Source organism: Plecotus auritus (assembly GCF_963455305.1).
Source record: "Plecotus auritus genome assembly, chromosome: 6".
NCBI classification, from domain to species: domain Eukaryota; kingdom Metazoa; phylum Chordata; class Mammalia; order Chiroptera; family Vespertilionidae; genus Plecotus; species Plecotus auritus.
In genome coordinates, this window is record NC_137773.1 from 107,815,325 (window position 1) to 107,843,201 (window position 27,877).

General features: G+C 49.0%; 2 protein-coding genes across 2 annotated transcripts; one reads left to right on the top strand and one right to left on the bottom strand.

Moving 5' to 3' along the window:
- The first annotated feature begins 2,062 nt into the window (after window positions 1–2,062).
- Window positions 2,063–5,282, top strand: RNF187 (ring finger protein 187). The gene is made up of 4 exons (XM_080673126.1): window positions 2,063–2,854; window positions 3,953–4,045; window positions 4,240–4,461; window positions 5,000–5,282. Exons 1-4 carry the CDS (start codon window positions 2,792–2,794, stop codon window positions 5,000–5,002), a joined length of 381 nt encoding a protein of 126 aa, XP_080529252.1. The 5' UTR covers window positions 2,063–2,791; the 3' UTR covers window positions 5,003–5,282.
- A 16,001-nt stretch (window positions 5,283–21,283) lies between these two features.
- LOC308251798 (cationic amino acid transporter 3-like) lies at window positions 21,284–23,257 on the bottom strand (the record flags this gene model as incomplete). Its single annotated transcript, XM_080675486.1, is given in 5 exon segments — window positions 21,284–21,387; window positions 21,390–22,037; window positions 22,040–22,878; window positions 23,008–23,023; window positions 23,026–23,257. Coding segments are annotated over 5 exon segments (1,839 nt in total).
- Window positions 23,258–27,877: the final 4,620 nt, after the last annotated feature.

Consider the following 27,877-nt stretch of genomic DNA (forward strand, 5'->3'; position numbering starts at 1 on the left):
AGAGAGGAAGGGAGGGGGATAGAAAGCTAGAAACATTGATGAGAGAGAAACATCGATCAGCTGCCTCCTGCACACCCCGCACTAGGGATGTGCCCGCAACCAAGGTACATGCCCTTGACCGGAATTGAACCTGGGACCCTTCAGTCCACAGGCCGACGCTCTATCCACTGAACCAAACCGGTTAGGGCTCTATACAATCTTTTTGTTCAACCCACTGAATTAGGGTTCGTTCACACTAGCCGTGCTGCCGTTGCAGTGTGGTGCAGTACTGCAATGCAGCGCAGCTAGGGCTAATGCAGGGTACACAGGTTTCCATCATGTTTGCGTTGATGCTAATGTGCAGTGGTGCATGTTAACACAAATGCCCTGTAGCACGCATTTTTACAGGCGCAAGGGGGAGAAGCAAACGCAGCGCAAAATGCATTTGTTTTGCCGCTAACACATGCGGTTAGTGGCCACGGTAGCGTTACTGATACCGCATCCGTATCAGCAAAAAAATGCAGCCGCAGCATGGCTAGTGTGACATGTCCCCTGTGTGTCTTTTTCCCTGCTGCACGTGTCCGCAGTGGAAAAAAAAACCTGCAGTGGATACAAGCCCTAAAAGCTGAAAGTCTTTGTTGTTTTATTAACAAGTCATTGTGATGTACAGAATGTGGGAACAGGAAAAAATTGTGTTTGAGTAGAGCTCTTAATCTTACCTCAGAAAGGCTCTGATACTGTGCTCTCCAGGGGCGTGTCTCCCTATATCACCACGATAACGTGTCTACGCATTCCCAGGGTGATGTCGGGGGGCGCGTCCGTGGGCATTACAAGGAGCCTCTGGAAGATTGAGAGGTTGTTCCTTCTACTGAATGGGCGGATATAAATCCGCCCACTCAGAAGAAGGAGCTCTGGCTGTGTTTCACGATGTTGCCATGTTAACACTGCTGCTGGTGAAGGAGGGGGGGCGGTGGGGGGGGTGAGAGGGTTGGGGGGTGGGAGAGCAAGAGAACCCTCCGCTCTTTCGGCTCTGCGGGCCGGATAGAACAGCCGAACGGGCCCACAGCTGGGTTAGAACCTCGGTGTCCTGGGGGCTCAATGCTTAAGGGCTACTCTCCAGCTCCCCAGTTCCTCCTCCAAGGGGGGGATCTACCACATGAGTAGTGACAGGCCAGGGGAGGAAAGGTCAGGGAGGGTCTGAACCACATGACCAGCTATATGCTAGGGGAGGAAAGATTACCTGAAGCCAGGTCCTTATTTTCCCAGTTTTGCCAGTTGTTAGGCACCCAGGGCTTTCTGCCCTTGTGTCCTTCTGTACCCTGCCTATATAGTCTTTGCTCTGCTCATGTCTAATTGTCCACCACAGGTTTGCCAATCTCATTTATGACTCCCATTTGGTGCATTTGTAAGTCTATATCTGATTTTTAAAAACTCATGAAACCGAAAAGCAGTACTTCGAACCGTTTTGCACTTGTATGGGAGAGTAAATTCATTTTAAAAAAAATTTAAAAATCACATAGTAGTAAGTGCCATGCAGATTATTTTAATCTTATTATGTATTCTTTTTTAAAAAATGTTTTTCTTACTAATTTTAGAGAGAGAGGGATAGAGATATACTATAGTAAACATGAGAGAAACAACATGGATTGACTACCCCCTACTGGGGATGCGCACGTGCCCTGATTGGGACTAGAACTGGTGACCTCTTGGTTCATGGGTCCACGCTCAATCACTGAGCCACCAGCCCATACCGTGATTTTTTTTTTTTTTTAACTGGGTGCTTGGATGTATTCAAAGTAAACCGACTGTTCCTCCCCAAAACTTTTTTGTTTTTCCTAAAGAAAAGCTAACGAATATCCAGGGGCCGGTATCCGTGGGATGTACTAGATGCCTTCATTCTGAATCAATGAACTGTCCTCACTGGGGGCAGCGCGAACAGTTCACCCGGAGGAGGTCGCGCGGGCTCGCTGGGGTGAGGGGGCGTGCTGAACCATAGTTCTGGGGACGGACACGCAGACCATTTTCAGCACTTCCCCCAGCCCCGCGACATTGCGCAACGCGCGTGCGTGTGTGTGGTGGGGGAGGGGTTTCGTGTATGGCAGGGGTGGGGTGGTGAGGTGCTTGCCGCTCAGGTCCTAGCAGCTGACAAAAGGCTTTAAATGCTCTCCAAATAATAAAACGTGGCTTCTCTCTCGCCCACGAGTCATTTATGGGGGAAGCGAAAATCCCTGTATGATTTCGAGGTGCGACAACGTGGGTGACCCAGAGGCCAGAGTGAAGCGCTCCATTGACAAGACCCGCGGGTAGCGTACACCACTGCCAGGACCGTGCGTGCAGCGTCCTGTCCGTTCCCGCCCTGTGCATCCTGGTCGGCATCCTTGCCTTGGTCCAGCGCAGCGTCTGCGCTTTCCATCTACGTCCCAATCCCGGTCCGCGCTTTCTGGCCTCTCCGCCTGCGCCCTCTCCAAGGGTACCAGCCGCAGCCCTGGCGCTCCCCGCGGGCCCCGCCGAGGCCGCCTGCGCCCTGTGCCAGCGCGCGCCCCGCGAGCCGGTGCGCGCCGACTGCGGCCACCGCTTCTGCCGGGCTTGCGTGGTGCGCTTCTGGGCAGAGGAGGACGGGCCCTTCCCTTGCCCTGAGTGCGCCGATGACTGCTGGCAGCGCGCTGTGGAGCCCGGCCGCCCGCCGCTCAGCCGCCGCCTGCTGGCACTCGAGGAGGCGGCCGCAGCACCCACGCGCGACGGCCCGGCCTCGGAGGCGGCGCTGCAGCTGCTGTGTCGCGTCGACGGGGGTCCGCTGTGCGCCGCCTGTCGAATGGCGGCGGGGCCCGAGCCACCCGAGTGGGAGCCCCGCTGGAGGAAGGTGCTGCGCGGCAAGGTGCGCAAGAGCGGTGCCTGTGCGCCGCTATCCCTTTCCCGACCCTGGTCCCTGCCCCCGGACGGCGCCCTGACCACCTTCCCCGTCCTCCGGACAATGCCCTGTTATCAAATCCCCCACCACCAGAAGGTGCTCTGTTTCCCCTCCCCGCCACCCATCCCCGGAAGGTGTCTGTGGGCCTCCCCATCTTCTCCTGCCCACCCTTACCCCTTTGGGCTGTGCTTCCTCTCCCCCACCCCAGATGGTGTCCTGCTGTGGGGTCCGCCCCTGTGCCTAGTTCTCTAGGCCTTACTGCCCCTCCTCCATGCATGACGATACCCCGTGGCAGCCTCCCCCGCCCACGGGTGAACCCTCTGAGGCTGTCTAGCAGATAAGCCCCACCCTATTCCAGGCTCCGCCCCTCCCACACATTTCTCATCCCCTCTTAGCCCTCCCTGAGCCTCTCCATTTACTTTGTTCTGGTACCTTATCTGCACTGCATGTGGTGTCTGACCTTGGGTGGAAACCCACCAACTGGCAACCCAGGGACCCACCCTTTTAGGTTGTGGGTGCTCAGAGTAATTTATGAAAGAATAAATAGCCAGCCAGACTAGTTGGATTCTTCTCCTGCTGGGGCCTCTTCCCACCTACCTGGTCAGTGCACAGCCAGTGACAGTGCCTAATGGGCCCTGGGTGTGGCCGTGCTCACTCAAAGGGGGCATGCAGGGTCTTATGGAATTCCTAGAGTGGCCCTGCCAGGGCCGTTCCTTCTGAAAAGGATATGGTGACTATTTTTGGCAAATATCCGTCCCTGTGCTAGTGACAGTAACACTGGAAACTGAGGGGACACTCATGTCCAGTTTTTTGGTTAGATTCTTAGCACAGGATTTTCTAAGAGGCTTCTTCCGGAAGCAACCTTAGGGGGGGTCACTAAGACCCCTCTGGTACCTTCAGCCTGTTTGCATGAGTTTGCAGGCCAGGACCATGCAGTGGGGCCTTCTCCATAGTCAGATCTTTAGTAAACTCTGGAGGTGTGATGTCCCCGGGATTGGGCTAAGGGAGGGGTGTCCTAGACCTTCAGGGGTGGTCACCCACCTGGTAACCAGCGTCTCTTCCCAGGAGAATAAAGGGTCTGTGGAGATCATGAGGAAAGATCTGAATGATGCTCGGGACCTGCATGGCCAGGCCGAGTCTGCTGCTGCTGTGTGGAAGGCAAGTAGGAGTGGATCGGGGTCCGCGGGAATGAGGGGACATGGGTATGTAGTCTTGATTCTATCTGGCAGGGCCTGGGGAAGGAACTGAGCCCTCTGTAGCAAACCTTTTCTCCTTGAGGTGGTCAGCATGGGGCTGGGGTCCTGGGTACAGCCTGAGAACACAGGTGTCCTTTCCTGCCACCTGCCCTGCAGGGACACGTGATGGACCGCAGGAAGAAGGCCCTGACCGACTACAAGAAGCTTCGGGCTTTCTTTGTGGAGGAGGAGGAACGCTTCCTGCAGGAGGCAGAAAAAGAGGAGGGGTCCCCCGAAGATGAGGATGCTGACCCTGCAGAGAGGTTCAGGTCCCTCCTGCAGGCCCTCTCGGAGCTGGAGCAGAGGCACCGCAACCTGGGCCTTAGCATGCTGCTCCAGGTGGGCCCTGGCCCCATCTTGAAAGCCTAAGCTACCAAGAGAGGGCTTAAGGCTAGGCCTGGCCTTTGTTTGGGGCTGAATTTCAGGAATGAGTAATGCAGCAGACTCCCCGGCCTCCATGTTACTGGTGATCTTTCATGAGGGAGGGCTGCTCCCCAATATTGAAGTGCCAGGCCCTTGTCCTACCCTAGCACTCTGCAGGAAGGTGATGGCCATCTGACCCTTTTCCCGCATGTCCTCACACCCTATGTCTGAGGCCTTGCCCTGGAGGCTCTGGGTTCTTTGTACCCCCTCTGATCTGAGCCAGCAGCCTCCACCCTCCCCTTCTCGGCTGGGAAGTGCCATTTCACTCAGGGAATGCTTGTTATCAGCTGCTGGTAGGTGGTGGTGTGGGGTGATCATTATGGGAGGCTTGGCTTCAGCCTTGGGGAGCTGCCTGTGGCTGGTGGAACTGGGGCATGGCCACCTGGATTTTAGGACAGCAGCTCCCTCCTCTACCTCCTTCTCTCTCTCCCTGTCTCTCTCTCTCTCTCTGCAGTGATGCCAGGCAGAGGAAGCTGGCTCGACCGTGGCCCAGCCCCCAGCAGCTCCATCCGCCTCCTTCAGGACCCCGGAGGGTCTCCACCTAGGTGTGACTGGGCTTTGTACCGTAGGTGCCACCTTGGGTTGTCCACTCAGTAGTGTCGGTGTTTTCTTTCCTTGGGTGTTTGTGTTTCTGGGCTGTAAAAGCCAGCCTCACTGTGGAGACCTGAAGCGGTGGGGAGGCATCAGTAACTCAAGTGTATCCTGTTCTTTCTCTTCATAAAGCTGTTATTGCTGCTGCCGAGTCTCTTCACATCTGCCTGGGATCTCCGTGACAGCTGTTGTCACAGCTGCTGGGTGGCTGGGTTGTCCAGACCTGGCACCTGCCCCCTTTAAATGCTGCCCATGATGGGCCTTGTTCTACTCAGGTTTAAAGACCCATGTCTGAGCATCGGGCAGAAGAGTTAAGGTTAAATTTGGGGTGATCATCAAAGGAAAGGGAGTCCCAGGGTGCCCAGGTGGTGAGGATGGGCAGGTAGGTCAACCTGTCACTCCTGCTTGAGGCCCTGACAGCTTGTGTCCCTCACAGATCACCCACAGCTCAATTTCTCTGTGCAATAATGGGTTCTCCTGGGTCTGGGAAGTCAGCCCCCTATGCACCTCACCTGCAGCTCTGTTCCTGGTATCTCCCAGTGTGTCCCCTTGCCATGCTCACTTCTCCATCATTGTCCCTTAGGAGCAGGTTGGCGTGCTGTCATTCTTGCTGTACCCTGGCTTCCCTTGCTGTGTAGTTCCTCCCATAGATGAATTTAGCAAAACCCATGACTTAGTGGCAGTGTCATTGTGTAGATGAATTCAAGGGACAAAAATGCCATACGGTGACAGGACAAGAGGTCCCAGTGCATTGGCATAGACATTTAGGATGGCTTCTGAGTCTCTCCAGATTAGCAGCTTTGTGATCAATGGGCCATTTCTGGACAAAGCTTTTTAGACTTGGGTGTCACTGGCTCAAGTTTGAGGCTGGCACTCCTGGAGCCAGGATCAGGGTTTGCTTGCATCCCTCCTCCCTCTGTCCCCTCTAGTGCCCCATGATTGGGTGGAGCTTCTGCAGGTGGGTCTTCTCTTTGATGTGCTCCCACTTCCCACCTTCGTCAAGTGGGGGACCCAGGGGAGCTGGCCCAGGCTCCTGTGCACTGAGCCCAGATGCCTGCTGGGAGGCCTCTCAGTTGGAGACTCCGGTGCAGCTCAGTAAGATGGTGCCCAGGGGGGCGGGGGCTGTGGAGAGACAGATCCACCAGCAGAGGCTTGCTTGCTTTCTGACAGTGGCGAGCATCTTTGGGGCTCTTGCATGCTGTCTATGTAAGGATGACTGGTAGAGAGGTGGTTTATTAGAGACAGTCATCGTCTTGTCAAACCGAATGACTTTGGCTAAATAACCTTAATAAAAAATCCTGAGCCCTCAGATCAGGGGTCAGTACTAGGATGCCCTCTGGCCTCTTTCCGACTCTGGGGGACCCAGGAGGAAGTTGCCTGTCTTGTGTCCTGACTTGGGCTCCAGTGAGGCCCGGCTGCCCCTTCACAGCTCCTCTGAGTGTGTGGGCAGCAAGAGCTCTGACAGCCTGTTTATTTATGGGTTCATATATTCGGTACTGAGATGAGGCCTTCTTCTTGTCATTTTATCAGAGTTCAGTGGGAAAGTCGCCAGTATTTGGGAACTGCGGCCCATTTTCAATTTCAGATCTGTAGTCCAAGGGGAGCAGAGACAAATGCTGAGGGTTGTTCCACACTCAGTGGGAGTGTCAATACATCATGTTTTGAGGAGATACTGACACCTCATGTGATCCAGACTTGAATGTGGAGACACTGGTGAGCTGTTCCCGGCAGAAATCAGAAACCCGATGACTGTGAGGTGTGAGTCAGGATCCCAACGTGGGGTGTGGACTGGTGCTACCATTTTGGATAGTACCTTGAGGGTCAAACTAACACATGTGGGAATCAGGCCAACAGGAGGTTAGGGGGAACCAGTCCCCAAGACCAGCCTTGCTTCCCACCCATGTGCAAATTCCAGTTTCCCACACCCGCTTGGAGCTCGAGAATCCACTATAAATGCTCCCAGAGCCACTGAAGGTGGATTGCTCATGGTGATGTAATTTATTATGGGGAGAAGGGACAGGTTAATGGGTTGCTAACCTATCCTAGAGGCAGGGTGCTACCTGCAGGGGAGGTGGGGCAGGCTGCTCTGCAGACCCGTGGACTGATTCCTTCCCCAGCTCTACCCTGCCCTGGGGAAGTGGGTGTCACAGAACATGAGAACTACCCATAGCAGTTTGACGGGAACACTGCCATAACTTTATTGCCACCAGTGGACAGGCTAGTGCTTGGAATGGTTTCCACAGGTGAGGCAGTTGGGCTTATAAAAAATGCCTCTTTAAGGATCACGGCCAGAGTAGCAGACAGATGGAGCCGTAGAAGATATTTGCAGTGGTTCACACTGAGACTACACAGGCAACTCCTGCAAATCTGGAAGAGCCAAAAGGAGCTGGGTGAAAACACAGGACAGGGTGTGGACAAGCAGGTGAGAAGAGTAGCTAGAAGCACAGGGGGAGAGGGTCAAACATGTTAAACCAGAGAGAAAACATGCCTGCCCCTGGCTCTGCATTGCTGCTGCATTGTGCAGCACAGCTGCCAGATGTCATCTGATTTAGGGTGTACCTGTACATGGCTGCAGAGGAATCAGACAGGGAAGCAGGCGTTCCTTACTGGGGAAAGTGGGAGGTCAAATGGGGGATGGAGGCCATGGAGAAGGCCCAACGCCGGGGACACAGGAGCTGGACTGGGCCACTCAATGGGGCTGAGGGCACCATGTTGATGCAAATGAAAGCCAAACAAAACACTATGTAAACTTAAAATGCATGCGCAACAACTACTAGTTGCAAGAACACTTAAAATTGACAAATGGGACCCATTAGGATAATTGTGGGGCAGGGGAGGAGGATGAATTGAGGGTGAATTTTCTCTGGACTCCCCTTTTGAGACTCCTCAAGAGGCTAAGGCTGAGCCAGACCCCCACCCCCATCCCCCCAGTATTTCCTTTGGCCGTGCTGGAGCCCCATTCACCCTGGATGTCCCTGTGCTTGCTCAGCTGTTTTTACTGGTGGTCTAAAGACCTACCTGAGCGCCACCATTTCTTGTTGGGCCTGGGAAGGGGTCAGGAGCCAGACAAACTAAATAATTGAGGACATGGCTCAGACAGGGAGGTTCCCAGGGTGGAGGGAAGTGGGGAAGCAGTTTTGTGGGTCCCAGAACCCCACCTGCCCCAAGTCAGGTGGCTCAAGGCTGAGCACCTCATTTCCTAGCAGGAATCTAACTCAGTTTAGAGACATGGTTTAAGTGATACATAGACACCATGGTCCTTTTTCTTTATAATTTTTTGGGTCCTGAGGTTTATTAGACCTCCATTCCTTAAGAGGGATGTGGTAGTGAGCCACTTGACAGATCTTGCAAGTATATATAAAACCACTAAGTAATGAAGATGTCTCAGTCAAAACGTCATCAGTACAACACAGTCAAATAACAACCAGTCAGAATTTAACAGGACACAGTATCAACCTCTAGTTTTTTTTGTGTGTGTTTTTAACAAGGCAGTTTTGCACAAATAAGAGTGGGCAGATTTAAATAAAATCAACAGAAAGGGGAACATGTTGGTCATAGATATAGACGCCTCGTGTCTCCTGTTTGTCGGTACAAGACCCCCACTCTTCTGAACGTTTCAGTTCCACACTCTGGATAAGCCACCGAATTCGTTCTGTGACCAGAGAATGGCGTCTCCTGCACTGCAGCTCTCCTGGTTGGTGGCCTTTGCGCAAGGATTCCTCATTTCTTTAGACTTGATGCTCGCGGTTGGGCTCTAGAACACTCCTTTGTCTACCGAGACCCAGGCGGCCTGTGGAGAGCTGGCGACACTTGTGGGCGAGGCCAGCCTGTCTTGGGCTCCTTGTTGGGCCCCCTCCCCTCCCCCGACCCAGCTGCAGGGGGTGGGGTCGGAGCATGCGCACTGCTTCCATACACTGGGCCACCAGCATGGGAAGACACCGGGGACCTGTGGAGTGGCCTGGGCCTTCGGGCAGCAGAGGCAATTGTGTGGTTTGGCCTCCTGGGACCCCAGCGTGCAGGTAGTGCTATGCTGCGTGTTCTGGCGCCTGGGCCCTATACAAATGAAGTGACTGCAAGTCTTGTCTGTTTGGAGAAGCCACAGGGCTCTACACCACAGAGCAGCCAATGGGGCTCACGTGATGCAGGGCGCCTTCATCCCATTGGCGGGCGCAACACTTAACAGCATGCTCCCGGAATATGCAGCCTCTCCTACCATGGGTTCAGACTGCTGCAAGCAGGCTGGCCATCTGCAACTTGAGGAGCTCAACAAACTGGGCCACATGATCCTTGTGTAGATCGGTATCCTGCCTAACATCCAGGCTGTGCTTCTGTGACACTGAGGACTTTAGAGTCATCCATGTAGCCAACAAAGAGCTGCTGATGTGTCCTCCGGTCTCTCCTCTCCCCAGTTCCCTGTCCTTCCTTGTCTTGTGCAGCTGAGGTCAGTAGTGAGACAAGGTTGGCGCATGAGCTGGCAATGTACCTGGCTCTTAAGTAGGAACAGTATACACATCATTGATGGCACACAGAAGATCCTGGGCCAGGACCATGGCGGCCAGTTGTGTGGGGGGGGTAGGGAACATGGATGGACATGTCACTGCAGAGATATGGAATGGGTTTCCCGAGGGTGCTTATGTTCTTGCCCAAGGGGTGCCCTCCATGGTCTGGGTCCCTCTGGGAACAAACCACAGGCAGAAATCGTTCCTGGGCAAAAACTTGGCTCAGTGCTGGATTCTGCTGGGCTCTACCCTCCTACTGGTTCACATAGGCCTTTCCCACCAATGCTTCTTTAATGCCCCCATCTAGAATATAAAGCTGTTAGCTCCTGGTAGGGTTCAGGACATGCTGCCCCAAATCCAGCAGCTGGGCATATTGAATACTTTAAGCTGAAGGATTTGAGGAAATACCAGACAGGAACATCACTGACCTCCCCGCCCCCCACCTTGTCCTCCCCTGAAATACGCCCGAAACCCTCAAGTGAGAGATGGCCTCCCCATACCCAATGGGAAGGAGCACCCTGATGTGTGAACACAAAAGGGATGCCAAGAAGAATCCTAACAGGCCTTGCTAAGGTTTTTCTGCTCACTACTATACCTCATGCTCCTTGACCTGTCACAGTCACCCACAACTGTCCACTATTCAAACACTCAGGCCAAACTATTTTTTTTTTTTTTGAGCCTACATCTCCTTATGAAGGCTCCCCAAGTCCTATAAAACTTAAATAACTTTGTAGGTTTTTCTCCTGTTAATCTATCAGTTTAACTTTCAGACCCTGCCAAGGACCCTAGGAGGGTCAAGGAAAACCTTTCTTCCTCTACACTCAGGCACCGTTTCCCACGTTGTGTGATAAAACATGCAGCTGAGAAACCTGAGGAGGTAGACCTGGCTGTGGCTAAGGAGGCTGGGCATCAGTGACTCTAGAGGTGAGACCCCTGTGGAGTCAGCAGGCCTCACTGGGTTGAGGATAAGGAAAGGTTAGGCTGGGAAATGTGTGAACTTCTAGGATGGTCTTCTGTGCAGAAGGGACACAACTATGTAAATGCATCAAGCAATAGGAAACATGCATGCATTTACTGGTAAAGAAAAGTCACAACTTGTTGGGATACTAGTATTTGTGCCCCAGACAGGGACCCAAAAGAGAATTTCAGATGTGTTGTGAAAAGGTAAAGGAGTAATTGTGCTGGCCCAACTAAATTGGCAAGGAAGACTTAATTCATTACTATTGCGAGTTTTCAAGATAGCAGCAGAGTAGGTGGCTCTTTCTCATACCTCCTCTAGAACCAAACTGGAAATAAAACTAAATTGGGGAACATTCACCCTGAATTACCAACTAATTCAACTAAGACTAGCTGAAGAGGGGACTTTTACACAAGGTAGAGCAGAAATCACGGGGAGACTGGCAGGAAGGGAGAGGCCATGAGAGGGCTGGCCCTGCTCCCAAGGGCAGCAGGCTGAGGGCTGTGGAAATATATCTTGGCTGCAGGAATTGGGGTGGTTTCCCGTGAGAGAAGTGAGGCTGGACCCCAGGCTGGGCTCCCCAGTCGAGAGCACCAGAGCCAGGAAGAGCTGCCCATGTAGCATCCAGGCCTGAAAAGCGGCAGGGCATCTATCTGCCAGGGAAAGATGAAGCCTGCTGGAGACAAAACCACATTTTTTTTTTAAAGGGCCAGGACACAGGAATTTTGTTTTGCAGCCACTCACCTGAGCTTTGGCAGAGGAAGGGTGGTGTGGACTAGAGTCACCTGAGGAGAGTCTGGGGTGGGAGGCATTGGGGAGAAAAGTGGGAGAGCACCTACCTGCACTTGGTCATTACCCATCCTGATACTGCAGCAGCTATTTTTCCTAAGAAGCACAAGCCCCTCCCAGCAGCAGCAGCAGCAGCAGCAGCCTAAGGAACCTGGCCTTCTGGGATACAACTCACCCCACCATCAGGAATCCTGTTTGCCCCACCCTATATCTCTACCACTGCTGAGGAGGCAGCAGCAGAGGCAAAGCCTAAACGTCTGGGCAGTCTTGGGGCATCAGTGACTGACTTTGGAGGGGGCCATTCCTAGGAACTTTCCGAGGAACCTGACTAGTGCTTTCTCCTCACGGGAGAGCTTATAGCAATTTTCAGCTTTTGGCAGACCCCACCTGACTGCCTATTTCAAGGTCAGGGAAATATTCTGGGATGGATTCAGACAGTTGGCTCTGGAATGGGGAAAACACACTGATGATCTTCCCTGAAGTCTAAATGACAACTACCCTTCACAGGAGACCCACAGGTCCTATCCTCCCAGTTCTTCCAAAAGCCCTTTCAGAAATAGCTTTTTCAATGACTAAGTCTGACCGCTGTTGGAAAGGCAGAAGCAGGTGGAGGCAATCCCAAAGTGCCTTGGCACATATGCTGACCTGCCCCTTGGCTCTGTGCTACTAAAAAGAGGGCCTTGGAGTGCAGCTTGGCTCCTCCTGTGCCCAGCCCAGCCCAGCAGATGCAGCCTCTAACCATGGATGGCTTGAAGCTTTGAACAGGACACTGAGAACCAAATGTGGGTAGCTTTTGACATTGGCTATCTTATGTGAGGCCCGGAACTGGCATACAAAAGTCAGTCTCAGTTATAATAAGAGCAAGATCCACAGGGAGATCCCAACAGATGCTAAACTGCTGAGATAACCTCCGCATTTTTAAAAATAATTTTTTAAACACTTTTCCTTTTCCTATTCTTTATTCCTATTTTCTCTCCCCCTTATTTTCTTTCTTCCCTCATTTTTCTTCTCATACTCTTTTCCCCCCTTTCATTATTCTTGTTCTGTTTTCTCTTTCCTGATTCTCTTTTGTGGTTGTTTTATTGCTGTTTGTGGTGTGTGTGTGTGTTTTGAAAGTTTTTGTTTTATTTTGTTTTAGCACCTGTACAACAGCTCACATGACATGGTTAGGGTTGAGCCTCGCAGTCAGCCAGCCTGAGGGGATATACCACCCAATATGGGTCAACAATAATCAAGACCCAATTGCAACAGGAGAGCCCAAATAAACTGCACAGGGGACATTTCTAGAACGTCCAGCTCAGGAGATCAAGGAGACTGCACCACTGGGTGCCATAGAACACTTCATAAGGCCACCCCACCGAGACTGGGAATCCTGGCAGTTGTATCTCATACTTAGAAGCAAACACAAAGATACAGCTCAAGTGGGGAGACAACCCCGTAAATGAAAGAAAAGGAGGACTCTCCAGAAAAAAGACCTAAATGAAATGGAGGCAAGCAATTTGTCAGATGTAGAGTCAGAGTAATGGTTATAAGGATGCTCTAGGAACTTAGAACTACAAGGAACTTAATGGAAACTACAGAGAACTTGGTACTACAGCATGACAAAAGGACACAGAAACCATGAATGAGAACCAGTTGTAAATGGAGAATACCATATCTGACATCCAGAATACACTTGAAGGAATTAGAAGTAGGTTCAATGAAGCAGAGGATCAAATCAAAGATATGAAAGATAAGACAGAATAAAGTACTCAAATCAGAGCAACAAAAATAAAAAAAAATGAGGGTAGTTTAAGGGAACTTTGGGACAATGTGAAGTTTAATAATATCTGCACCAGAGGGGTAGCAGAATGAGAAGAAAGTAAGCAAGGAATAGAAAACCTATTTGAACAGATAATGACAGAAAACTTTGCTAACCTGGTGAAGGAAGATAATCACACAAATTTAGGAAGCATGAAGAGTCCCAATCAAGATGAACCCACACCAAGACATATCATAATTAAAATGGCAAAGGTTTTTTAAAAAGAGAGAATCTTAAGGGTAGAAAGAGAGAAACAATTGCCCACAAGGGCATTCCCATAAGGCTGTCAGTGATTTTTTTTTTTTTTTTTAACAGAAACCAGGCCAGAAGAGATTGGCATGAAGTATTCAAAGTAATAAAAAGCAAGACCTGAAAGCAAGACTACTCTATCCAGCAAGGCTATAATTAAAGTTGAAGGTAAAATAAAGAGCTTCCCAGACAAAAATGGCTAAAGGAATTCATTACCACCAAACCAGCATTACAAGAAATGTTAAAGGGACTGTGTTATGAAGATGAAGAAATATATAGAGAGAGGAATGTAGGTATAAAGAAAAAATGTCAAAAAGTACCTATCAGTAATAACCTGATTTGTAAATGGATTAGATACTACAATAAAAAGACATAGGATAGCTGAATGGATCAGAAAACATGACTCAAGTATATGTTTGTTGTCTACAAGAGACCTACCTCAGAATTAAAGATTCATATATACTGAAAGTATAGAGATGGAAAAATATTTTCCGTGCAAATGGGAACAAACAAACAAAAAAAGCTGGGGTAGAAATATGCATATCTTATAAATTAGACTTCAAAATAAAGGCCATAAAAGAGGTCATTACATAATACTAAAGGGATTGATCCAAGAAGAGGATATAATCATTGTAAACATATATACACCCAATATAGGAGCATCTAAATATATGGGGGAGAAAACTATTGTACTTTAAGGGAGAGATAGACAACAATATAGTCATAGTAGGGGACTTTAACACCCCACTGTCATCACTGGATAGACCTTCCAGACAAAACATAAACAAGGAAACAGTGACTTTAAAGGACATTCTGGATCACATGGATTTAATTGATATTTATAGAATGTGTTATTTCAAAGTAGCAAAATATACGTTCTTCTCAAGTGCACATGGAACATTCTCAAAGATAGACCACATGTTAGGACACAAAATGTCTTAACAAATTCAAGAAGATTGAAGTCATACCAAGCATCTTCTTGAATCATAATGATATGAAACTAAAAGGAACTACAATAAAAAAAAAAAAACACCTGGAGGCTCAACAGCATGTTATTAAACAATGAGTGGGTTACCAATGAGATAAATAAATGAAAAATTACCTGCAAATAAATGAAAATGAACTCACAACAACCTCAAATGTATGGGACACAGCAAAAGCAGTCCTGAGAGGAAAGTTCATAGCATTACATGCCATCTCAGAAAGCAAGAAAAACTCAAATAAATAATCTAACCGTATATCTAAATTAACTAGAAAGAGAACAACAAGAAAAGCACAGAGTAAGCAGAAGGATGAAAATAATAAAGATTGTGCCCGGCCAGGTGTGGCTCAGTGGTTGAGCATTGACCCAGGAACCAAGAGGTTACCTGTTTGATTCCCGGTCAGGGCACATGCCCAGGTTGCCAGCTCCATGCCAGTGTGGGGCATGCAGGAGGAAGCCGATCAATGATTCTCTCTCATCGTTGATGTTTCTCTCTCTCTTTCCCTCTCCTTTCCTCTCTGAAATCAATAAAGATATATCTTAAAAAAGAAAATAATAAAGATTAGAGCAGAAAGAAATGACAGAGTCTAAAAAAATACAAAGAGCAATGACAGCAAGAGTTGGTTCTTTGATGCTTCTATGTCTCTGGTTCTATTTTTTGTTCCTCAGTTTATGTTGTTCATTATATTCCACAAATGAGTGAGATCATGTGATATTTATCTTTCTCTGACTGGCTTGTTTCACTTAGCATATGGAACAGACTGTACAAACTATGAGGGAAGGCAGGGAATCAGGGGGTAAGAGATCAACCACAGGACTTGTGTGCATGCATATGAGCAAAACCAATGGACACAGACAGTAGGGGGATGAGAGCTTGTGCTTAGGGGTGGGGGTGGCCAGGGAGAGGTCAATGGGGGAAAAAGGAGACTCATGTAATAGTTTAAACAGTAAAGAATTTAAATTTAAAAAAAGAACTGGTTCTTTGAAAAGATAAACAACATTGATGAGCCTTTAGCCAGACTCACCAAGAAATAAAGAGAGAGAACCCAAATAAATAAATTCAGAAATGAAAGAGGCAAAGTAACAACTGACATCACAGAAATACAAAGGATTGTAAGGAAATATGATGAACATCCATATGCCAATAAATTGGGCAACCTGAGTGAAATGGACAAATATCTAAAAAATGCAATCTTTCAAAACTGAATCAGGAAGAATCAGAAAACATGAATAGACCAGTCACAACTAATGAAATTGAAGCAGTAATAAAAAACTTCTAGCCCTAGCCGGTTTGGCTCAGTGGATAGAGCATCAGCCTGAGGACTAAAGGGACCGAGTTTGATTCTGGCCAAGGGCATATACCCGGGTTGCGGGCTCAATCCCCAGTGTGGGGCATGCAAGAGGCAGCCAATCAATGATTCTCTCTCATCATTGATGTTTCTATTTCTCCCTCTTCCTTCCTCTCTGAAATCAATAAAAATATATTAACACACACACACACACACACACACACACACACACACACACACACACACACACCTTCCAGAAAAGAAAAGTCCTGGACCAGATAGCTTCACAGTTTCATTTTACCAAACATTCAAAGAAGAACTAACATCTATCCTCTGTGCCGTGCCAACACAGCCAAGGGTTCGGCGAGCCTGAGGGAGGGCAGCGAAGATGTAGAGAAGACAAAGAGAATAAGCTGGGTCTAGCTCAGGGGTGGGCAAACTTTTTGACTCGAGGGCCACAATGGGTTCTTAAACTGGACTGGAGGGCCGGAACAAAAGCATGGATGGAGTGTTTGTGTGAACTAATATAAATTCAAAGTAAACATCATTACATAAAAGGGTACAGTCTTTCTTTTTAATTTCAATAGTTTTATTCATTTCAAACATTTTAACAAGAAGAATGTAAACACTAATTATTATAATTTGAAACTTCAAAAAATGGAGGAATCATAGCACAATAACATACCTTATATTGAAGATGGCAAAGGCAAAATAAAATTGCCTAACAAAGGAAAGGTACAAAAGCCTTTCAAATTAAACTTAAATATAATAAAATAATTTAAAACTAAAACAAATAGAAAAGAACAAAATGTGTAAACAGTAAATTAAACATTTTCTTTAGTGCAACTTCCAAATTATGCCCGGGACGTAGATGTAGATGGCAATGTAGACTGGGTTGAAAGGTTTTTAGTCTTTAAAACATCAACTTCAGTGGGAACAGTGTTGTTGGTCTGCTTTTTAGCTAATGCTCTGATACTGTGCTCTCCAGGGGTGTGTCTCCCTACATCACCACGATAACGTGTCTACGCATTCCCAGGGTGATGTCGGGAGACGCGTCCGCGGGCATTACAAGGAGCCTCTGGAAGATTGAGAGGTTGTTCCTTCTACTGAATGGGAGGATATAAATCCGCCCACTCAGAAGAAGGAGCTGCAGCCGTGTTTCCCCACGTTGCCATGTTAACACTGCTGCTGGTGAAGGAGCGGAGGGGAGAGCAAGAGAACCCTCCGCTCTTTTGGCTCCGCGGGCCAGATAGAACAGCTGAACGGGCTGGATCCGGCCCGTGGGCCGTAGTTTGCACACGGCTGGTCTAGGTGGATCTCCTGTGCCTGGCTGAGGCCACAGAGAGAGGTCCAGAAGTCAAGCTGATGCTTTATTTTATAGTCAGAGGTAAACAAGGTAGTGGTCAACATAGTTACAAAGTTCTTGTGAGTTTCACTTGGTTTGGCAGCACTTGTTGCACCTCCCACAGCCCATTAGCTACCCAGATAAGATCTAGGGAACATCATAAGGTCAAGCTTAACGAGGCTAAGAGGGCTGTGCCCTCTAAGCTGGGACTTGTTTGTGGCTTTTCCAACAGGTCAGTCTGAGGCTTAACCCTATAGCCGCTCCCTACAATCCTCCTCAAACTATTCCAAAAAAATTCAAGAGGAGGGAGGCTTCTAAACTCTTTTTACAAGGTCAGCATTATCCTAATTCCAAATCAGACACACTACAAAGAAAGAGAATTACAGGACAGTATCCCTGATGAACACAGATGCTAAAATCCTCAACAATATATTAGCAAACTAGATCAATCAATACATTAAAAAGATCATACACCATGACCAAGTGGGATTTATTCCATGATTGCAAAGCTAGTACAATATCTGCAAATCAATAAATGCGATATATCACATAAAATGAAAGGTAAAAATCACATGATCACATCAATAGATGCAGAAAATGCATATGATAAAATTCAGCACCCATTTATGATAAAAGTAAGCAAGGTGGGAATAGAGGGGTCATACCTCAACATAATAACATATATGAAAAACCTACAGCCATTATCATGCTCACTGGCCCAAAACTGAATGCATTTACTTTATGATCAGGAACAAGATGGGGATGTCAGCTTTCACCACTCTTACTCAACTGGAAGTCCTAGCTATACTGATGAGACAAGAAGAAATAAAAGGAATCCAAACTGGAAAGGAGAAAATAAAACTGTCATTATTCACAGATGACATAATATTATTCATAGAAAATCCTAAAGTCCCCACCAAAAACTACTGGATCTAATAAATAAATTTGGCAAAGTAGCAGGATACAAAATATCTAGAAATCAGTGGCATTTTAATACACCAATAACAAACTATCAGAAAGAGAAACCAAGAAAATAATCCCATTACCATTACAACAGAAAAATTAAGATATTAGTAATAAAGTTAACCAAGGAGATAAAAGATCTGTATTCAGAAAACTACAGAACATGTTCCCACGAGGGTGCGTGTGTGCAGGAATGACTCTGGGCCGGGCAGCATATAGGGTGGCACCGGGCAGGCAGGGTTGCCAGAGGCAGGGGCTGCACTGTGGGACCCAGAAACATCGTGCAGAGTTGGTGGCTGGCGTGGGGGTGGGGCCATGGGTTCACCGAGGCTGGAGGGTCCCACTCGCAGCCCTGACTGGCCTCAGCCCTCACAGCCCCAGCTTGTCCAGAAGGTTGTCGGGAAGGACGTTCGGAAGGTCATTCGGCTATCCGGTCTAATTAGCATATTATGCTTTTATTATTATAGATAGTCAAACTGTGGAAGCCACCCAAATGCCCATCAGCAAATGAGTGGATAAAAAAGTAGTACATTTACACAATGGTATACTAATTGGCCATAACAAAGAAGAAAATCTTGTAATACTTTCAATAATAAAGATAAATTTTTTAAAAAGAAGGAAAATCTTACCTTTTGTGATAGCATGGGTGGACCTGCTACTAAGTGAAATAAGCCAATCAGAGATAGACAAATACCATATGATTTCACTTATATGTGGAATCTAAAGGATAAAATAAAAAAATAGAAATAGACTCATAGATACAGAGAACATACTGAAGTTGTCAGAGGGGGAGAGGTTTTGGTGGGGCTGGGTAAAAAAGTGAAGGGATTAAGAAGTACAAATTGTTAGTTACAGAATAGTCACAGAGATATAAATTATAGCATACCTAATACCATCAATAATTCTATATAATAAAAGCCTAATATGCTAAGTGTCCGGTCATCTGGTTGTCCATTCAAGCAATCAAAGCATAATATGCTAATGATATGCTAAGGCCACTCAACTGCTCGCTATGATGTGCACTGACCACCAGGGGGCAGATCTCCAACCAGTAGGTTAGCTTGCTGCTGCGGTCTGGCCAATCGGGACTGAGACAGGCCGGACACACCTTGGAGCCCTCGCGCATCCCTCCCCAGCTCCAATCATGCACTGGTGGGTCCCTTGGCCTGGCCTGTGCCCTCTTGCAATCTGGGACCCCTTGGGAAATGTTGGACAGATGGTTTCAGCCCGATCCCACAGGCCAGGCTGAGGGACCCCACTGGTGCATGAATTTGTGCACCGGGCCTCTAGTATTGTAATAATTATGTATAGGACCTGGTGGGTACTTGAAACATCAGGGGAACCACTCTGTAAAGTACACGATTTTCTAACCAGTGTGCTGTACATCTGACGAATACAGAATCATATTGAATGTAAACTGAGGTTGAAAAATAAAAACATATATTAAAAAAATAAAACACACACATGCACACGCACAAAACCAGCTTTCTCCCAAACATCTCCTTACTTCCTAAAGTGAAATCTTGCTCCTTCTGGCCTTCTAGCAAAGAATGCTTTCTCCCCAAATTCTCCGTGTTGCTTCCCACATTATCTCCTCTCTCCCCCACCCAAACCCCTTTTCTATAGAGTCTAGGCCTGGGGATGGAGCTCACTCACGTTCCATCTCCATTCGGTCAAAGGCCTGGCCTGGCTCCTTCTATTCTAAACCTTGATTGTGCACTCTCCAATTTTCAGCTCAGCCTAAAAGACAATAATTTCGAAATTTTCTACCTACTTCTCTCCACAGGGGCACGTCCCTTCATTGACCACGCTTGTCCGCTTTTTCAGGGTCACTTTTTATGCCCTCATCCCACCCTGTTCTCAGCAGTTCCCTCAACACTTATGTCCTGAGTCCATGGTGCAGTGTCTCCTGGTTCCTCCCACAGCTCTGCCTGTTTTTTTGTTTTGTTTGTTTGTTGTTGTTTCCCCGCTGACTCTAGGAGTCATCCTGCTTCTCCAGACCTGTAAGTATCGGGGTTCTCCAACTCTAGATCTTGGGTTCTCTTTATGCTGTACCTTTCTCTGTCCCTCCCCTTAAACCATATTCCTTTAGAAAAGAAATTAGTGGGTATTCTTTAAAGAATGATTTTAGGTTTACAGATAATTTGAGCAGCTAGTATAGAAACATCCAAATATTAGCCACTTTCATTATTTTATGTGGTTGGCCGCAAATCTCTGTCTCCAGCCCCAAATTCTACTTGGATCTATATACTTGCTTACCCAAAGATTTATTTGACGTCTCCATTTTAAGCCCTTCCCACTGTGGGGGGCGGGAGCCTGTGGGGGAGGCTGCGGGGCTAGGCTCGTGGAGTAGCAGATCGCCCTCCTTGCTGGCGTTGGATCCTAACCACCCCCCTCGCCCCCTATAACCCCCCCCCCCCCGCCCTCCAGGCACTGTATCTTCTGCCTGCCGCTTCCTACCCTTTTCCCTTTACCACCTGCAGAACAGGTGGGTGACTGCCGCTACTGGGAGCCCTACAGCAGCGAGAGTCAGAGCAGGGCTATTGCACGCAGGGGAGGGGATTTCCTGAAACGGGAGCTAACAGAGATTGCCAGGGAATACTGGAGGAGAGTGTGTCAGTGTATTTAACACGGAGCCGCTACAGGATTCATGGGTCGGGTTCACAAACTGCTTTGAGATGGTTCAGAAAAGCATGTGTGTGTTTGTACACATGCACAGGAGGGAGAGAGTGCGCTGTGGGGAAGCCAGTAAACAGGAGACCGATGGTAAACAGACGGCAGACATGGGCGCATCTGGATGTAGGGTACACAGAATTCTGGGTGTTATTCTTGCAAGTTTTATGTATATTTGAAATAATTTAGAAATGAAAAATTTCTTTTTTGAGAAAAAAAATTTTAATTAAAAATTACCCACATAAGTGCACTGTTGACACAATATAGTTGAAACGGGCCATTTCTTCCCACGGGGCAATCTGTTCTCTCTGGAAATGGGCACAAGAGGGGTCCTCTCTGTGCGGGCAATATTTCATTTCTTCTTCCGGTTGCCGGTTGCTCACTGTCCGACTTGCGTTGGGAGAGCGCATCTTTCTGCCCTTGCACAGTGTGCACTTTCCTCGTGTGTATCTGCCTTTACAAGTGGACACGGAACCAGGGCTCCAGGTGCATGCCACCTGCACACTCCATAGAGGCTCAGAGTCTCCATTGAACCAGAAGATGCTTCAGCGCAAGGAGATGCCACGCAGCAACCGTCTCCCGTGGTCACACTAATCCCACTAGAGGCGTGTTTGAGAGCTGGAGGCGGCGGGCTGTGGCTCACTGGTCTCCAAGCTGTGCCGGATCCCGTATCCAAAGTATATGGCAAAGCCAATCGCATTCAGATGCCAAATTGGGCCCAGGTCATAGAGGTCATCTGCATCATCAAGTACATGTTCACAAAGATGCTGACCAGGGGCAGGACAGGCAGGGCGGGGACCTTCAAGCGAAGAGGAGTTGGGCTCTGGGGCTGTCTCCAGAGGATGAAAGTGAGCCCCACAATGAGCAGCAGCAGCAGCCCACTCACTGCTATGGGCACTGGGTCCCCGGAGACCAGATGGCCGGGCCACTGGGCCAGGACCAGGCTCAGGATGGTCAGCAGGAGAGCCAGCAGCAAGGCACATCCATAGACGATGTGGCCAGAGCGCAGGGAGGGGCCGGTGCTCACGGGGCTCCACAGGCTTCTTAGGGTGCCCGCCATTCCTGCTTCAGGAACAGGTTCCTGGGAACAGGCTTCAAGCCCAAGCTTTATCTCCGTTACTTCCACCTCCGTCTTCTCGTTCTTGCTTAAATGCTGGTCTGGCTGGTACCTGAGAACAAGCACGGAAAAGGCCACCAGGGAGTATGCCAGCAGGGTCCCGATTGACATGAGGTCCACCAGGTCACTGAGCTTGAAGAGGAAGGCCATGAGCGCTGTAAGAGTTCCAGAAACTATGGTGGCTATGATGGGGGGATGTGTTCGGGGGTGGATCCGGGCAAGTGCCCGGAACAGGAGTCCTCTGCCATGGCCAAGATCACTCGTGGCATGGGGAACATGGCGCCCAGGAGGCTGGACCAAAGGGCATAGAGAGTCCCCACAGCCATGACGCATCTGGCTGAGGGCCAGCCCACGTGGAGGAAGGCCTCTGTCAGGGGGCTGTGGGAATTGATCTGGTAGAGCACCATGAGGGTGAGCGCCGCCGAGACCCCAAAATATGCCAAGAAGCAGATGAAGATCGAGATCATGGAGCCCAGGGGGATGGCCCGCTGAGGGTTACAGGCTTCCTCCCCTGCAGTGGCGATGCAGTCAAAACCAACAAACACATAGAAGCACGTGGCTGCTCCGCGGAGAACCCCCTCAAAGCCAAAAGGCACAAAACCCCCGGAGCCCAGAGGGCCCAGGCTCAAGGTGCCATTGGACTCAGATTTGATCAACTCGTAGTCCTGCTCCGTGAGCTGCCAGTGGTGCAGACGTCCCTTAATGAAGCCAGAGAGGAGGAGGAAGCCGAGTACCAAGAGGTTCACTCCCGTGCATAGCTTGGTAATGAGAGCCGACTCACGAGCTCCCAGGACCAGTACACCCGTGAGCAGCAGTACCAGGTCCAGCGAGAAGTCCAGGTAGTTGGTCAGGAAGGGCACATGCAGAGGCACGCTCTCCTGCAGCGCCCGAGACATGTGGTACCCGGTCAGGCTGTCGATGGTGGCACTCCAGGCCCTGGCCACACTGGCGCTCCCAATGACATAGGAGAGTATGAGGTTCCACCCGGTGATGAAGGCGCACAGCTGTCCCACGGCGATGTAGCTGTAGAGATAGGCAGACCCAGAGCAAGGCACCTGCGCCCCCAACTCCGCGTAGCTGCTTCAGGAACAGGTTCCTGGGAACAGGCTTCAAGCCCAAGCTTTATCTCCATTACTTCCACCTCCGTCTTCTCGTTCACTGTCCGACTTGCGTTGGGAGAGCGCATCTTGTGCTTCAAGACAGAACTCTGGCCCTAAGAAGCAGAGGTCACAGCGGCCACGAAGAAGCAGAGGATGATGGCCAGTCCCGCCTTGTCCTTGGCCACCTTCCCGGACAGGATGTATACTCCCGTTCCCAGGGTGCTGCCCACCCCGAGGGCCACCAGGTGCAGGGTGCTCAGGCACCGGGCCAGGCCGCTGCCAGACCACTCCCTCCACTCCAGGGGCCGCCTGCCTACCAGCTTCTGATAAAACCGGCCAAGGTGTTCACATAGCATCTTGGATGGAGCTGAGTTGGAGAAGTAGATCGGATGGACTTCAGACTATGAGAGCAGATGCCACTCCTAGAAATGAAAATTTTATACAAAGTTAAAGTTGGGAGCAACCAAGATTTCCTTCAGTAGGGGAATGGGTCCATATACAACCACGTGCTGGAATGTATTCAGCACTACAAAGAAATCAGCTATCAAGCCACGAAAAGACATGGAGGAAACTCAAACGTTATTGCTCAGTGAAAGGAGCCAATCAGAGGAGGCCACATACTGCACAACCCAACTCTCTGACATTCTGGGAAAGGCAAAAACGAGGCGGCAGTAAAAAGATCAGTGGTTCAGGGGTTGGGGAGGGGAGGGATGAACTGGTGGAGCACAGGCGATTTTCAGGCAGTGAAGCTACTCTATGATACAGCAATGCTGGATACATGTCATTACCCATTTGTCCAAACCCACAGAATGCACACCACCAAGACTGAACCTACTAATGGGAACTATGGACTCTGGTCCATGTGGGTTCATCAGATGTAACAACTGCACCACTCTGTGGGAGATGCTGACAGTGGGAATTGACTATACTATGTGTGTATGGGAAATCTCTGTACCTTCACGTTAATTTTACTGCAAACCTGAAACTGCTCTAAAAATTAAAGCCTATTAAAAAACATTAAAAAGTTAATATTGAGATAAAACTTTCTACTGGAAGGCAAAGTCCTCCTGGGGGTTCCCTGTACACCCCATCTCTGCTCCAACTCAGTAATCAGCACCCAAAACTGTGTGTCTACACACCCCCTGGCCAGGCCATGGACAGGGACCAGTCGCCAGTCCCCTCCCCTGACAAGACTTGGCTCCCTTCTCATGTCCCAGTACCTTGGGGAATGAGTGCCTGCACTCAGCACTTCTGAGGCAAGAACTGAACAGAACACTCACCAGGCACCAGGCTTCGGCACCTTCCTCTCCAAGACGAGGGGCTAGAGATGGAACAGGAGAGGCCGCCCTCAGCCTGTCCTGCTGGAGGGCAACACAGACGCCACAGCCCAGAGTCTGGTTGTTGTCGAAGCTGAGGGATTGGTCACAGAAGGCAGGTTCTGTCCCCTGATGTCTCTCCACTCCACTCGGGCTTTGGGTACTAGCCTGTCGAGGTGCACTCCTCCCAGACACCTTCATCCTGATCAACTCGCACTCACACTGTGGGCTTCGAGCCCACCCCTGCAGGGAAACACACCCAGTCTCCAACCTCTGCAGCCCTTCACACTGGAGGAAGTTCCCATGGAATACTACAGACGGATGATGATAGAAAGGATGTTATCCATGAATAGATAAACACAAGAGTAGATGGCAGTTTTTGTTTTTCTGTCTTTAGAATTACTAACTTGTTAGGGAGTGAAAGTGACCGAGACGGTTAAAAATGACCTTTCTTTTCCAAGGTCATTTTTTTCTTCACTCCTGTTAGTCTCCTAGTGGTTCCTTGTCTCCCAGCAAGACAGAAAGGAAAAAATAGAGACAGAAAGACAGAAAGATAGAGAAACAGACAGAGAGACAAAGAGACAGAAAGAGATGGAGACAGAAACGGAGACAGAGTTCTGTCTCTTTTTTTGAAGGTTTTTGTTTTTGGTTTTGTTTTGTGTGTTTTTTTTAAATATATTTCATTGATTTTTTACAGAGAGGAAGGGAGAGGGATAGAGAGCTAGAAACATCAATCAGTTGCCTCCAGCACACACACCTCCTACTGGGGATGTGCCGCAACCAAGGTACATGCCCTTGACCGAAATCGAACCTGGGACCTTTCAGTCCGCAGGCTGATGCTCTATCCACTGAGCCAAACCGGTTAGGGCCAGAGTTCTGTCTTGAAGCACAAGCATACTGGGAGAAAAAACTCGAACTCTGATTATGAGAATCCAAGGTCAGAATTTTATTTATGAACCTCCTAAGTCCCTCTCTTTTCCTTTTCTCCACAAGAGAACTTTTACAGCTGGAGGAGGGAGTAACACAAACCATGAGGCCAAGACACCGTCAGCTTTGTTACATATTGTGAACTCAGTTTAAGAGCAAGTGTTCTGAAACACGGCTGCTTGCCTGGGCATTTCCACCTGGCACTCAAGGATGGGGAGAAAGTGGAGAAAGCAAAGATGTAGAGAATGCCCGAAAATAAAAAATACCCACCAGAGTCCAGCTGCAGGTTTCCAAGGGAAATTCTGGTGGCATTGAGGGGGTCAACTAAGTTCCCTGCAAGTTTCAGGTGAGGTGAGAAACAAGCAAACTGTCTACAGATGATGACATGTGAAGCGAGCCTAGAAATCCAATGTAAACAGCTGGGTTCCCCAGTTTCTGTGAAATCCTCTTATTACTTTTTTCTTGGCAAAAATAAGCATCAGTTGCAACAGAAAAAAGAAAAAAAAAGAGGGTTTTCTAACCTTCAGATCAACAGAACTGAGCACATTGAAGAGCATGACCCTGGTAGCACAAGATAAGGGGAGACACAGAGACCAAGTGAGGTAGCTCATGGAAGGATGGCTGCTAAGGAATGTGCCCCAAGCCCCAAGGAGGAGACGTGGACCTCAAGAACCAGGATCCAGGCCAAGGGCACAAGCTGGGAGCTTCAGATAAAGTTTTCCCATTATCAGAAGACCTCTAGTCCTGCCCAAACTGGGCCTAGATCCTTCAGGAAAGTGTTTCATGGTCAGGTTGAAATTGATGAAATTCTGGCGTCTTCCCTGCAGACTCCTGCGTTGAAATTCAGGTAACCGCTTTCTCTATCCCCAGGGCCTGGGCAGTCTGTCCGGACTGAGAGCCTGACTTGTGCTGAGCTCAGAACATCTCAGGTTTCCTGATAAAAATGCTTGGTTGAACCTTGTTCCCGTGTATTTTTCTTTCTTGTTGACACAGAAGTCTGGAATTTTTCAGAAGAGTTTTGATGGGGAAAAAGCTACAGGGAAGAGCTGCTTTGCCTTCTTGGAGTTGGGAGTTTCATTCAGCAGAGTGTTACAGACTCGTGGTTTGTGTCCCTCATCCCAGATTCAGTGCTCACATGAGGGCTGGTGCTGCCAAAATCAACCCCAAATTCTCTTCTGCATTTCTCCTGGGGGGAGTGAAGTTTTGGTAAGCCAGCCATCCGCCCCTCTTAGATATGAACATGAATTATAAGCAGGATTATCCCTGCTCTTCATTTTTCTCTTCCTGTGTATTGCTTTAACCAGATAATGACACCACCTAAAACTCAGTTTGGGTGCACTTATGAGCCAAGAAGAAGGACTGAGACTTTAACAACTGGTGAAGCAGTTTCAACTGTGATGGAAGAGAACATGATGCTTGCCTAGGAGAAGCGAAGGCCAAGTGAATCCTGAAGGAGGTGTGGGGCTCCCCTCAAAAGGCATTCCCCTGGATGAGTGGTCCTTACTGGGCAAGAGCTCATGTGTGGCCCAGAGCCTCTTTCCTGGGCAGTGAGAGCCACCAGAGACACTTGCCCCAATGTCTGCTGGGGCAGCTTTGAAACCGAGATGGGGGACGAGGTCTCTGAAAATGCAAATGGAGAGCCCTAACTGGTTTGGCTCAGTGGATAGAGCTTCGGCCTGCAGACTGACGGGTCCCAGGTTCGATTCCGGTCAAGGGCAAGTACCCGGTTGCGGGCACATCCCCAGTAGGGGGTGTGCAGGAGGCAACTGATCCATGTTTCTCATTGATGATTCTAACTTTCTATCCCTCTCCCTTCCTCTCTGTAAAAAGTCAATTAAATATATTAAAAAAAGAAAATGCAAATGGAGAAATAAATGGCGGCCAAATACGCAGATCTGTTGTGCAGCTCGTCCCAGGGCCAGAGTGGAAATACAACTGAATTGGAGAACATTCACCTGGAATTACCAACTGAGGTCCAGCTGAGGGGGAGAATTATATCAAGGGAGGACAGAAAACACTTGGAAACCGGTAAGAAGGGCGAGGTCATGAAGGGAGCTGACCCAGGTTCCAAGGGTGGCAGGCGAGCAGACCAAGAGAGGAGGTAGCGCTGGGCTACAGGAGGATCTGTTCCCTCGGAACACAGAGGTCCAAACCCAGGCTGGGCTCCACAGAGCTGAGACCCATGGCCCATGTAACATCCAGCAGTGAAAGGTGGCAGGGCTCGCCGGCCGAGTCTGGAGCCAGCAGACCGATGGAGAGAAAGCCACAGTGGGTATTTTGTGTGTGTGTGTGTGTTTGTTTGTTTGTTTTGCCCAGAGCACGGAGTTTTCATTTGCAACTACTCCCCTGAAGCTTTGGTGCAGGGAGGGAAACGTGGACTTGAGGTGCCTAAGGAGAGGCTGGGGTGGGAAGCATTGTGGGGAGACTTGGAAAAACAGAAGCCAGGAGCATTTGACAGTAGGCCCCCAAACCAAAATGGCCATTTTTCCTGAGAGGAACTAGCTGCTTCTGGCAGCCACAGGGCAGGTAAAGAAAAAAAAAACACCCTGCCCTAGGTGATACAGCCCACCCCACCCGTAGGAGCCCTGCATGCCACACCCTGCATTTTGAGCTTTTCAGAGGAAACAAAGGCAGAGGCCAAACTCAAGGAGCCCTCAGTGACTGGATTGGGGAAAGGGCCATCCGCCCCACTATCCTGGGAACCAGACTAATATTTTCCCTGTGTGAGAGAGC